The following is a 13,391-nucleotide window of genomic DNA, read 5'->3' as shown; positions in this document are numbered from 1 at the left end:
CTCAATCAATGAATCTACCACTCTCATAAGGCCAGTGCTCTTTTTTATCCCAATTTGAAACCTGGGGCTTCGGCACTTAAGGCGCAATAGCGACATCTACTGGCACAGAATCAAACATTACTGAATGCCAGTAATTTGACAACTCTACAAGATTCTGACGCGCACAGAACATGCCTCTAAGAAAATAAAAGGCCGCGCTTGGAACCGGGATGATAAGATCAATCAATCAATCAATCTTTAAAGGTCTGAACACTCTTGAAGAATGTAATGCAATAATATCTAGCTGTACCCTCTTCATTCGTTGATGCCTTTTTCTGATATTTCTTTTATTATTTCTTGATGTCTATCTCTGTCTGCTTGGTTTTGAACGTTCCAATTCAAATCTGAACTACAATAATGGAATATCTTGTATGAACCATTTCATGGCTTGATCTCATTAATGAGGGTATTTTTACTGTGGTACTGGTCTTTCCTATTTTCTTTGTCCAAACCACTTCTTTTTTTATTTCAGATTCATCTCTATTTGTCTGAGTTTAGATTCATCTCATGCTGTGACACAACTCCACAGATTTTAATCCTCGAATACCCATGTATACATTTTTCTTGTTTTAGGTGTTTTATTGAATTGTTTTGGACGATCCAATAATCACGGTCCTGTCCTGATGACAACTATTTAATTACATTATGGTCGAAACGCCATCGACGCATATTTGTGGCCCAAATTGAAGAGTATGCAATTTTTGCCTTGTGTTGTTTTTGTCCTGTCCTGAAATTCCAATTTTGTATAATTTCTTCCTCAGCCACTTTTTTGATTACACACTGTATTGTTCATTCTGTTGTCTGTGTTTCGTGTTGAGCACCAATGTTATTATATGTTTTTGGATTCAACTATTTATTTTTTGCTAATACATTTTCTACAAATGTATTTATGCATGGGCACTCTATATTGGAGCGTTTTCCTCTTTACATTCATGATTCCTTTCTCTTTTTCCTTTGAATAGTACAATATCTTTTTGTTTTGGTGCATCTTTTGTGTATTTAAGTATTACACTTGAACCTTTGTTACGATTCTAGTAGTTGGATCTAGATTGGGCTTCTTCAGCTCTGTAGTTATCAATGGGTGTATACAGTCTAAGGGATTTAAAGATGGTTCAAGTGAGGCAATGGTGTGTTTTGTGAAAGTCCCACAGCGGCAGGTTCAAAAGAATATAATAAAACACATGTTCGAATCAAAACAACCTGCACAACAACGTTAATATCACAAACACTTCTTAATTACACAAGAAAAAGTTACTTTTAGACTTGGCAGCAACAACATGCATCCATGAACCGAAACAGTTTCACCCCAAAAAATTTATTGTATCCCTTATTTTGAAAAGCTGTTTCTTTGTGACACTATCAGGCAAATATAGTGCACTAAGAAACACCTGTCATCTGTGTCATCAACCTCCCACAGACTAATGCTACAATAACCACAGAAATACTGGCTGGTCACCTACTACACTTCTTGCTGTTTATAAGGGGACAGTCACGAAAATGGAATACCTATGATGCCCAGGGCTTTCTTTCCGCCCTCGCCGAATCCTGTCCCAACTCTCTCCCCTCCAGCAACATCGATCACTTAGAACAGGAAATAGGTTCCTGGCTGGAGGAGGCCAGTGACCAGTTTGCCCCCCTGGTCACTTTCCCCTGTACTAGGCATCGGTACTCTCACAGGTGGTTCTCTGATGATCTTAAGACTTTGAAATTAAAAACACGTCAGGCAGAACGCACTTGGAGGCGCGATTACTCTGACTTATCCAGACAGGCCTACTTGGCCACACGCAATGACTACAAATCCGCTATCAGGTCAGCAAAAATGGAACACTTCTCCAACAGGATTGCCTCAGCCACTAATAAATCCAAGGAAGTGTTCAGAGTTCTAAACGAGCTAACCACTGATGAAAGATCACTCCCAGCTCCGGACCCTACCCAGGCTACCTGTGATACTTTGAATTCCTTTTTCTTGGAAAAAGTCATCAAAATTAAAAATTCTATCCCCGCCCTTGTCCAGCTCCCCTTTCTTGACCCTTCCATTAATAATACCTCGACCTTCACTACCTTGCCTGTCTTAGACACGACCTCCTTAGTGGAACTTGCTACCCGTGTGAAATCGGGCTCCCCTAATGACTGCTGCCCTCCTTCTGTTCTGCGCAGCATCTGCCTTAATTTGCCAGATAATATTCTACATTTACTTAATAGTTCTCTCACCAGTGGCAGTGTCCCTACCTCCTTCAAGGAGGCTATCTTGGTGCCCCTTCTCAAGAAGCCGGGTGTCGATCCAGCCGAGCCATCAAATTATCGTCCCATCTCCCTCCTCCCCTATTTTTCTAAAATCTTGGAGGCTCACGTCACCCGCTGTTTATCAAACTTTGTCGAATCCTCCCAGTACCTCGAGCCTAACCAGGCGGGCTTCCGACCTGCCCACTCGACCGAGGCGGTCATCCTGGCAGTTCTCGACACACTCAGGAACAACGCCGACATCGGGAATCCCCAAGCCCTCGTCCTCTTGGATTTGTCTGCCGCGTTCGACACGGTGGACCACAACATCCTTCTCCACCGTGTCGAGCAGGCCGGCATTCGGGGCCTTGCTCTCGAATGGGTCAGATCCTTCCTTACGGGAAGAACACAGGCAGTTCGCCTGGGTCCTTTTACGGCCAAAAAATCTCCTACGTTCTGCGGAGTCCCCCAGGGCTCCTCTCTCTCCCCGCTTCTATTTAATTTGCATCTCCGGCCACTGATCCAATCCCTCCTCAAATGGGACATCACAACCTTTAATTATGCTGATGATTTCCAGCTCGTTTTTTCACTTAATTCCCCACTAGCTATCAATACCTTCCACGCAGTAATGACTCACATACAACTCTGGATGGACCAGAACCAATTAAAACTGAACCCTGGAAAAACTGAGCTCCTTCTCCCCGGCCTTAGCCACACTCATTGGGGCCCTCAGTTCTGGCCGCCGGAGCTCGGCCCCTCCCCTACCCCAGCTAAAACAATAAAAAGTCTGGGCGTAATCATTGACGTCGAACTCTCCCTCAAAGCCCAAGTTGGAGCAGTGATTTCATCATGCATGTTCCAGCTTCGGAGGATTCGGAAAGTCCGTCACCTTCTCCCCCCTGCGGCACTTACCCAATCTGTCACCTCACTGGTACTTTCCCGTCTTGATTTCTCCAACTCCATTTACCACGGTCTCCCACTTTATCTGCTAAACCGCCTCCAGGTCGTCCAAAATCAGGCAGCTCGCCTGATCCACGGACTACCTCGATGGCAATCCGCTAAACCTCTACTTCATAGCCTTCATTGGCTCTCAATGCATCAAAGGGTCGCCTTTAAGGTGGCATGTCTCACCTTCAAATGTCTTCACTGCCCCAGTCCAGGGTTTCTCAACTCCCTCATTCGACCCTACCGCCCCTCACGCAATCTCCGTTCCGCCCGCAATGACCTACTAATTACCCCAAAAAACAAAACCAAGAAATTTGGCGGTCGCCGTTTCTCTCACTTGGCCCCCACTCTTTGGAATTCTCTTCCTCTGCCTATTAAATCTTCCCTCTCCCTTCTCTCATTCAGAAAACACTTAAAGACCCATCTCTTCCCATCCTTATATTAGGTTGCTCTGTACTCTGTTTTTCCTTACTCTGTCTAGCAGCGCCAGGAAGCTTCGGCGTTTGTGCGCTTTATAAATAATCACTTAACATAACATAACATAAGGTGACTCTCAAATTACTTCACTTCAATAAACAAGCAGACGAATTCCTTATTAAGGCAATACTGTGGTACTGCGGCTAAAGCGTCCACGGCTATTAAGGTGTCAAATGCATATGGTTTTTCAGACCGAGACTGCATATAGGATAGCAAAAGGAGTTTTTAACTTGGTGGGAAAGCGAGCGAGACAGATCAGTGGGACTCGAGACAAGGAAGAAAAACAAAAAACAAGCTCCATCAGACACAAAGTGGAAGTATGAGCAGAAAGTATGTTAAAACATACCATGCAACAAACAATAACAAGAGCAAAAGGGAAATAATAAGATAATGGAATTAAAAAGTGATATATAAATATGTTTGCCTACCAGCAAATATATTGGGCATTAAAATAAATATTCTTGGCACTTATGAGTCCAAGATGTTAAAAAGTTATTTTTTTAAAGTTTATCAATACTTACAGAGCAACATCCTGACTCTGCTACCTCACCCCCTCCCTTTTCCCCCAATCCCGCTCACCTATACCCAGGATGGTTTTAGGAAGTATTACAAAAACACGTTATTTACCTCATGTAACAATGCGCTGTCAGAACGTCACAGGGGCTTCAGCACTGAGGTGTGCTGTGACTCACACTTGGAAAAAATAGCTCCCTAATGAATCTGCTAATTATTATCTGGCAACAAGGCGTTATATGCACAATTAACTACACAGGGCAGAGCTTAAAAAAGAAGCATAGAAAACAGTAATGTTCATGCTGTTCTGCATGCCAGGGATGTCCTAAACAGCAGGAGAAATGTTGTGGCTAACGATACTAACCTGTCTTCGGGCCACATGGCCACGTGATTGTAGAGGTAGTAGGAAAGGTGGTTCGGGACAAGGTCTTTGCCCGAAACGCGCAGGTCAACAGGGTACCAGAACTCAAACTCCTCCTTCAGCTTCTCCAGCTTCTCTCGGGCAATCCGGGTCTTGGGGAAAGGAGCACCCTTAAAGAACACGTAGTCCCAAACCTCTTTGGTCATTTGATCAGGCCTATGCCAAAAAAACAACAACAAAACCAGGGTTAGGGATAATGGCAGAAAGAAACAACTTCAAAACACCAGTATGTGAACAGCAGCATGTACAACAGGGCTGTAGAGCTAGGCCAAGCGAAGGGCCCTGTATTCGCTGTCTTCTAGTCAAACAGTTAACATAGATCATGCAAGGCACTACTACTACCTAGAAAAGTAAACTCTAAGATGACTCACAGGGTTAACCCTGCACGCCTGACTCAAGCTTTCCTTCTTCAAAGACTGAAAGCATGCAATCGAATTTAGTTGTTAACTCCTATCGTTCAATCACCTCGAGACTGCATGACTGATGTGGAATATATACATTTACGAACATTGTGACTCTTATGTAATTATTCAATTATTTCTGCCCTGCGTTCTGATTTAATTTACTTAGAACCAACTTGAACTTGGTGTTTTACTTTTTAAAGACATGGTTTTACAGCATCATAAACTGGGAACACAGACATATTTCAGACAGGCAATTTGTGCACTTAAGCTGGTTCTCGTCCATTTTTATTTTACGTTTTTACATTGTGGAATCCCTGTAGCTTCTACGCTCACCTACACGGATGAATGAAGAAACTTCGGGAAGTTTATAAAAAATAAATAAACATAAAATAGTAGCATGTGTTTGTGGTCACAGTCTTTCCCCATCAATAACAGAAAAGCATGAACATCAATCACAATACAAGAAAACTTTAATGAAGCAGGTGGTTAATGGAAGTCAGCCATGCCATTTAATCAAGGATTCATTTCTTTATCTTCATTAAGAGTTGATTTTCATTGTAAGGCGTTAATAAACTAGGGAAATTAAGAGAAGATTAAGAATAATGTGTCTACAAACGCTGAAGTTATTAGTGAGGAATTCTTATGTCTTATTTTATGTACCCACTAGATGTCACTGTTGCAGCGCGCATAGCCAGAGACAGGAACAGCAAAAACCTCAGTCTACATAACGACGGTCATTAAACCAATTTTTAAAACTACAACAATCACTATATCGGAGACAGGTTTTTGGGGCGCAGTCTGCCTTACCAAATCCCTATCGGCGAGGGAGACTGCCCGCTGAGGTCATTGCCCTGCAGGAGGTGCGCCACGCAGTAGTAAGCCATGTAGATAGTGGAATCGGAGAGCGATTCAATCAACCACTGCTCGTCCCACGGCAGACGGGTCCCTGCAAGAAATCCAACAAAGGCCTCAGAAGGACTGCACACCTGCAACTGTGGGCGAACACGTGACCCGCTGGTTATGGGGTTGCAGGAGCTGTTACAGAGTTACACATTGTTTTACTACACTGACGGATACTGTCCTGCGGGGAAAAGTCATGACAGACAGCCATCTTTTCAAATTACCTTCAATAACGTTCACCGGCGCGGCATTATAATTCATGCAAACAGAATTCAGAAGCAGAATGTCGGCTGAATGAGTGACAACGTAGAATGAGTTACAAAAAACATGCTTATTTTAATTTGCTGTTTTTAAATAGCAATGTGCATTGGAAGGGAGATGCGCGTGTCACAACTGCTGGGCAGAAATACAGGTACAAAACACAGTTGGTCCCCACAGGAATTATTCAACTAATGTAATAAATTGTACCCGAACATATCAAAAATCAAACACACCGTAATTAATTAAATTCAAGATTATTTATTATGAATAGCAAGAAAATACATTAAATAATACGACACAGTTGCTCCATAGTGAGTGGAAAGTAAGTGTTGATTAGAGTGCTCGTGGGTAGATGAGAGAATAGGAGATTGAAGTGAGATTATATATACAGCGCATACAAACAATTCAAGTAGAGCATTTCTGGAGATGCTTAGTATGATTTGTTTTTCCACAGTTGTAAAATACAGCATATAAATTATGTGTTATCTTGATGTGGACGATATTCCCAGTCCAGGTAGGTATAGTTGGAAATGTCGACGTTTCAACCACTAAAACCTTGTGCCTGGGTCTTCTTCAGGCCGAGAAAGGAGATACCTTAAACCCACCGTTGGTTAACACTTTGGGAGACCTCGAAATTAGGCAGACGGTTCTAATCTACAGGGAAAGGGGGACCTCTTCATGGTCCAGGGATAACACAAGGCGTGGATGTACCAACAAGTCTGTTGAATTCCAAATTGGAGGATGATGCTGAGCCGTTTCTTTTCAGAATACAAATCAATTGGGTGATTTAATCTTGGCTCAAGCAGAGCCTCCGGCAGTATCTCGGGACAAATACATTACAGACACTTTACAAAATAGGTGTTTTGAATCTGCCACAAAACAGAATTTTGCGATAACTGCTCACCATTTGTACTATGCGATCTGTGCAAGAGCAGCTCATCTTCTTCTATAGGGTAGGCCTCTGCTCTCTGACAGTAGCTACACAAACGTATTAATTCATGAGATAAATTACGAAGGGACAGATGTACTAAAGCTGGGATTCACAAAAAGTAGGCGCAATCTACCCACCAAATGTTTGTAAATCCTATGGTATTTTGCGAACCGATCAATGTATTAATAGGTCTGTTCACAAAATACTAAAACGTAGTGGGTCACAATTCGATTTATGTCATGAATATTAAAGAGGTAGGTCACAAACTGCCACCCATTACAATCCGCTACTAAAATAGGAACAGCAGCAAGGTTGCCAGGAGCACACCATGTCTGACTGCTTTTAAATAAAGGAATTATTTATTTATTAAGCATGGCATTAGCCAAGACCTTTTGATTTTAATAATTTATATACTTATAGGGGCTTGCAGTTAGCCCTCTTCTTCCACTGGTCTGTAGCTGTGTCATTCGCGTTTTCTTCCGACCATTACAGCATACGAGTTTGGGCAATGGGTCAAACACTTCAGCAACTGGCTAACTTCACTGTAAACGACAGCCTTCTGCTATTTCACATGGAAAATCTGCACACAAAGGGCCTGATTCGCAAAGGGCGCCCGCACTCGCAGTGCAGGCCCTGCAGTTGTGGTGGAATCTCCACAATGACTTCTCACTGCGGAGATTCCACCCCAAGAGTGAGACTGCCCCACGAGTGCAGAAGAGGGGATACCAGAGATCGTTCCAACGAACGACATGAGAAGAGTCAAGTGGCCCAAAGTAGTGGTGAACCAAGAGGCCTTGGATAGTATTAACAAGGAATTGGAGACCACCACTGCAGCCTTGGAAGCTATGTTGAAGATGGGAATGGAGGGAGGTATAGAAATGGATGAGATCACTAACCTCCATTGTGCATTCTTTGACCTAATAAAAGGTCACTTTTATAGGGCAGTACGGGTGCAACCTGGCAAGAAAACTCTCCCATATCAAACAGGGTGGTATAACGCACAGTGTAGGGCAGCAAGAAGTTCACTGGGGATGGCTATCAAGAGTAAGGTCCCAGCTGCCGTGAGGGAGGCGAGGAGGGTGTATAAGGCTAGTGTTCACCAGGCTAAGAAGGACTGGGATGAGCAGCATTGGTAAGATCTTAAGGCCGCCAGCGCAGCCAAAGGCTCCAGACTATTCTGGAATATAGTCAAGTGGGGGAAAGGTGGCATCCCTGAACCACCCTCAAACTATGTCTCACAGAGTAGCTGGTTGGACTACTTTGGACCCCAATACAAATGTCGTCTGGAGGACATCTTGGGAGATTCTGTGGTAACTACAGTTTTTAAATTACCGCCTTTTTAAGAACTGACGTAGTTATGGCCCTAGATTCAGTGGCGTGGGGAAAAGCTCCGGGACCAGACGGGGTGCCCGCTGATGTCTTTCTCCACGATAAAACCTGTTGGGGGAAGTATATCTTGAACCTGGCGAACGCGGTAGCTTTAGGGGCACCAGTGCCAAAATCGTGGCTGGGGGCGGTAATAATACCCGTATTTAAAAAGGGAGACAAAACTATACCGGGGAATTATAGGCCCATCAGCCTAATAGATACGGTCCAGAAGGTTGTAGGAAAAATGACCCTAACAAAGATCATGAACTGGGTAGAAGAATCTAATGTACTATCACCCTACCAAGCCGGATTTCGTAAATTGACCAGCACAGTGGACCAGATCTTTAGTTCACTTTGCTACATTGGAAAACAGTGCAACTGGAGAAGGGAAGTCTGTATGCAGCTTTTATCGATCCGCGTGCAGCTTTCGATTTAGTCCCCCGTTCCTTGTTATGGAAAGTCCTAAGCGAGATGGGTATGCCATCTGAGATTCTATCCCTGGTCATGAAATTACACGAGGCCAACCATGCAAAGATCCAGTGGGGTAGGCATGGCCAGGTAACTGATGAGTTCCCAGTGGAAAGAGGGGTACGTCAAGGCTGTGCCATGGCGCCAACACTTTTTTCCCTATATATCAATGGTGTAGTGGAGCGTATGTTGTCTGCGTCTGTTGATGCTCCAGTTTTGGATGGTTTGAAAACCCCAATATTACTTTTTACAGACGACACATTGATAGTATCTAAAACCCCTAGTGGCCTTCAGCGTGCCCTGAACATCTTCGAGGACTTTTGCAGGGATCGTGGCCTCGAAGTAAATGTGGCAAAAACAAAAATCATGACTTTTAACGCTCACCTCAGTTTCAGAGGGAACTTTTTCTTGGATGGCCAGAAGGTGGAAATAGTATCAGACTTTGTCTACCTGGGAGTCCATATTGATAAGGGTGCTAAGTGGAAGAAACATATGGAAATGGCGGCCCTTAAATTACGCCAAAACACAGGTGTCATAAGTGCTGAGCATAAAAAATCATTGACTAGACCTATTAAGCCAGCACTTCAGGTATATGAAGCCAAAGCAGTTGGCTCTGCGCTATACGGCGCTGAGCTTTGGGGCTATGACAACCTAGTACCACTAACACTCACTGAAAATAAGTTTCTCCGAAGCCTTACTGTACTACCTAAAAGCACACCCTTGAAGCCGCTACGTTACGAGTTGGGCAGGAAAGCCATATCTGATATGGCCAGATTGCGACCCATTCTATACTGGCGTCACATCTGGGTCACTCCTGAACTCGCTCACTACGCTAGGGGCTTCCTGGATGTAATCAACCGGGACAAATTTCATAAGATAGGCTGGTTAGGGGATCTGCGTAGATCCTTGGGGTCTTTGGGTTTGAATGAGCTTTGGGATAAACCAGAGGAGGTGCAGTTTCCGGCTAAGGAAATTATAATAGCAAAGTATTGGGAAACAGTAAATCATAGGAATTGGAATGAGGCTGACGCTTCCACGCTGGAGGGCCAGTATCTTGAATGGAAATCTTGCCCTTCCCTTGAGCTTTACTGGGATATTATAACCAAGCCCCAGGAAAGGAAGTTATACTTCCAGCTCAGGGTGGGTCCATTCCTATTAGATCGCTAACTGGGAGATACGCTGAAGGTAACTCTCATTTTTGTCCATCTTGTAAAGGCTGCATAGAGACCATTGCCCATCTATTGTTTGTATGTGCGGCCTACTGTCTACCCCGACGTGTCTGGTTGAGGGCCATGTGTAAACAGCTTGGTACAAGGGATAGTGTTGTGGCCCTTAGAATAATACGTACTAGTTCTTCCCCCACTATTGCTGTGGCTGTTGCGAAATACCTAGGCTGGGCATGGGCAATCAGAAGAACTTTTCTGGCACAATAATAGGATGTACAGAGAAATGTAGTCCTTTTCCTGCCCTTCCAATTACCTATTGAGAATCTGATTATACATTGGTGTTGTACTTTTCTGCAAACTCTGTGGGGTTTTAAATTGAATTTTAAATGGAAGTCTTGCAGCTTTATTTCTTTGTGACTGTAAATATGTTTTTAATACCACTGTTATGAATGTAAGGTTCTATAGGTGTTTTGCTTTTATGAGTTTTTTTTACCTCGAATAAAGCATACTTGACTTGACTTGACTTGAATCCGGTCCAAAGTAGTTGCATCCAGTGCCAGGGACTACTCTGGCAATGAGTGCCTTTTGAGAACCAAATAGCATTTGTACTTTTAGGCAATATATATTTTTTTTATATTGCTAAGGACACAGCAGTTTCCACAACCAGAGTTTTAGAGAAACTATAGCTAAACAAAACAAGCACTCAAAGCCAAAAGGCTTGCACTGAACACCAAACCTATTAGCTTTGCCTGTGCTTGTGTTCAATGCAGCTTTTTATCCTTAAAGTGACCAAAAACATTTTTTAAATAAAAAATAAATCAACTTTTTTTTAGCAGTAAGCAGTGTTCCCAGGTTAGAAGAGAAGGAAAACCTCAATTTTATTTTTGTAATTCGAGGTTGGAACCACATCATTTAACTCCCTTATTTCTATTGTTATTTCCATTTGTATTCCGATGTCACACAGGTTTGGCTAAAATCAGACTCCTCACCTTCATTAGGATATTCATTTAAGACAGGTATTACTAATGTTAATTTTTAACAGTCCCAATTAGCTGTCTTTTGTGCAAGATGAGTATTTTATTGCTTGAATCAAATAATATGAATTCTCCTCAGTTCAAGTTTTTTTCTTCAAGGAGTCAATTCCCAACTTTTCTCTGTAGAGCTTTCCTTTCTTTGGTTTGTATTGATCCTCTACTCCAGGCTTATCTGATACCTGTTTGTTACTGCCATTCCATGTGTAGGACGTTTACATGCTCATTTACAGTTTTACTCTACCCTTTAATATTTACACGATTTCACTTTCACAGATCTCTCTGGATTCTTGTAATTCCAACATTTATTTCACACCAGATCTTATCTTGGTAGGTATTTCAAACTCCTCATATCACTCACAATCATGGTGCAAGTGCAGCTTATTACAGCAAGCGAATAAGTCTAGACCATATTGTGGAGATCTCCATGGAAGGTGGGTCAGAGGTATCAGGCTACAAGAGCAAATATACCACAGCAAGAAGGAAGTTCAAGTAATGACTGATGTAATGGATGGAGGAGGTTAGAGAAAGGCTGGATCTCTCAGTTCAGTTCGAAGACTTTATTCGGTTTATAGAATAGAAAACCATAAAAGATTGCAAATCACATTAAAAAAACAGGGCATATCCAAATCCTATACATATTAAACGACAAACCCATTGTATACATAATAGGATATATAAACGCCATATATAACAATTATTAAAAAACACATTATTAAAGAGTAGGCGGGCCATCCAATTAATAAAAAGAGATACCAGCATTACAGATGAATTAATTAACCGATTAATTGGGCCATGTGGCCTCAACACTGTATTACAAAAAAGAAACAGTCATCAGTTAAAAATTTATTTTCAATACATTTTCTGTATTTCAATGAACATTTTAAAAATCCAACCACAAATGGGATGCATTCAGGCTTTAACATTTGTAGAAAATAAAGGGCTGAGCGCACTTTGGAATTTTTTTTATTTTTTTTTAAAGTGATTTTAAAAAGAACCTCCGGGGAGCATCATAGAAACTACAGAAAAACATGAAGTGCAGCTAGTCCTGTGAAGACACTCCGTCGCAGCCACAGGATGCTAGCACTTGTCCTCTATGGCACCCCAGAGGAACAGCAAGTAAAAAATGGAAATAATCCATTCTAAACCTGGTCAATAAGAACCGCTCGTGGTTTGACAGGAGCATTAAAAGATAAGGCTCAGTACCTGGATCTCTCAATTATTACATTTTTAAGAACTGCCATCATCATCTAGCTTCCTTCCTATTCTGACATTCCCAGCATTAACATTATCTAAGAATAAAATATGGCGGGCTGACTGAGCAGAGGCTTTCCTTCATCTTCTCTTCTCTGAGCCAGAATACTAACATTTTATTAAAAGACTGTTGTCCGCTTTGAATATAAATCTAAAAATGCTGGCAACAGGTTCAGGATACTGAAATGTTTAAAAGTTCCCACAGTCTCCACCGTACCAAAGAGTAACTCTTACAAAGTCAAAGTCAAAGAATTTTTATTTGCTTTGGTACTCAGCTGAGGACCACAAACTTAAAAACAGTTTACATGAATAATCATAAAAATTAATATAGTGTTAAAAAAGAGTTTAGAAATTTGTAGAGATTATAACAGACCCATTCGTCAGGTGGTTGTTTACCTAATGATAACAAGTTATTTACTGTAGTAATTTTACATTTCCGATATATCGGCTCAAGATATCTTGCCCGTGCTTTAACTACATTTGGATGAGGACAGACAAATAAAATATGCACAATGTCCTGATCACCTCCTTGGCAGAGGTTACATGTCGGGGAATCTGCTAGTGACCATCTGGAGGTGAAAGTAGAAACAGGTAGGATGCCTAAGCGCAACATAGTTATGGCCCTTCTGGCTCCGTGTGAAAGGCAAAACCCCAAATATGGCCGCATTTGGTTGTATTCCAATGTCTCAGTAAAGTTTTTATATGTAGATAACTTACTACAATGTATGAGATCGAGATCATAGCTTAATCTTGGTGTGAAGCATTTCAAAAAGAGTTTCAATTGGGATTTTGACCAAGAGAGCAGAATGTCTTTGGTAAGATTAGCAATTTTAAATGCCTCTGACATATTCTTAAAGAAGTTAAGTTTTAAAGAATCTGCATTAAATGTCTGGGTCTTTAACAAAAATCTCAATGTTCCTTCCTTTGCATGTAGAATGTTATAAGCCCATCTGATGACATTTGCCACAGCTGTAGCATAGGAGCTTGTTAATG

The 13,391-nt window shown here is 42.0% G+C and overlaps 1 protein-coding gene across 1 annotated transcript in view; it reads right to left on the bottom strand.

Annotated features, from left to right (window-relative positions):
• Nucleotides 1-13,391, bottom strand: part of LARS1 (leucyl-tRNA synthetase 1) — a 238,577-nt gene that overhangs the window by 89,643 nt on the left and 135,543 nt on the right. The window contains exons 19-20 of the mRNA XM_078653048.1: nt 5,827-5,965; nt 4,559-4,771 (exon numbers count right to left, since the gene is read on the bottom strand). Of these exons, the coding sequence (XP_078509174.1) occupies nt 4,559-4,771; nt 5,827-5,965 (352 nt within the window). The remainder of the gene's footprint in view (nt 1-4,558; nt 4,772-5,826; nt 5,966-13,391) is intronic.

Source organism: Lissotriton helveticus, chromosome 7 (assembly GCF_964261635.1).
Source record: "Lissotriton helveticus chromosome 7, aLisHel1.1, whole genome shotgun sequence".
Taxonomy (NCBI): domain Eukaryota; kingdom Metazoa; phylum Chordata; class Amphibia; order Caudata; family Salamandridae; genus Lissotriton; species Lissotriton helveticus.
Note: the sequence above shows the minus strand (reverse complement) of the source record. Positions and strands in the feature narration are given on the sequence as shown.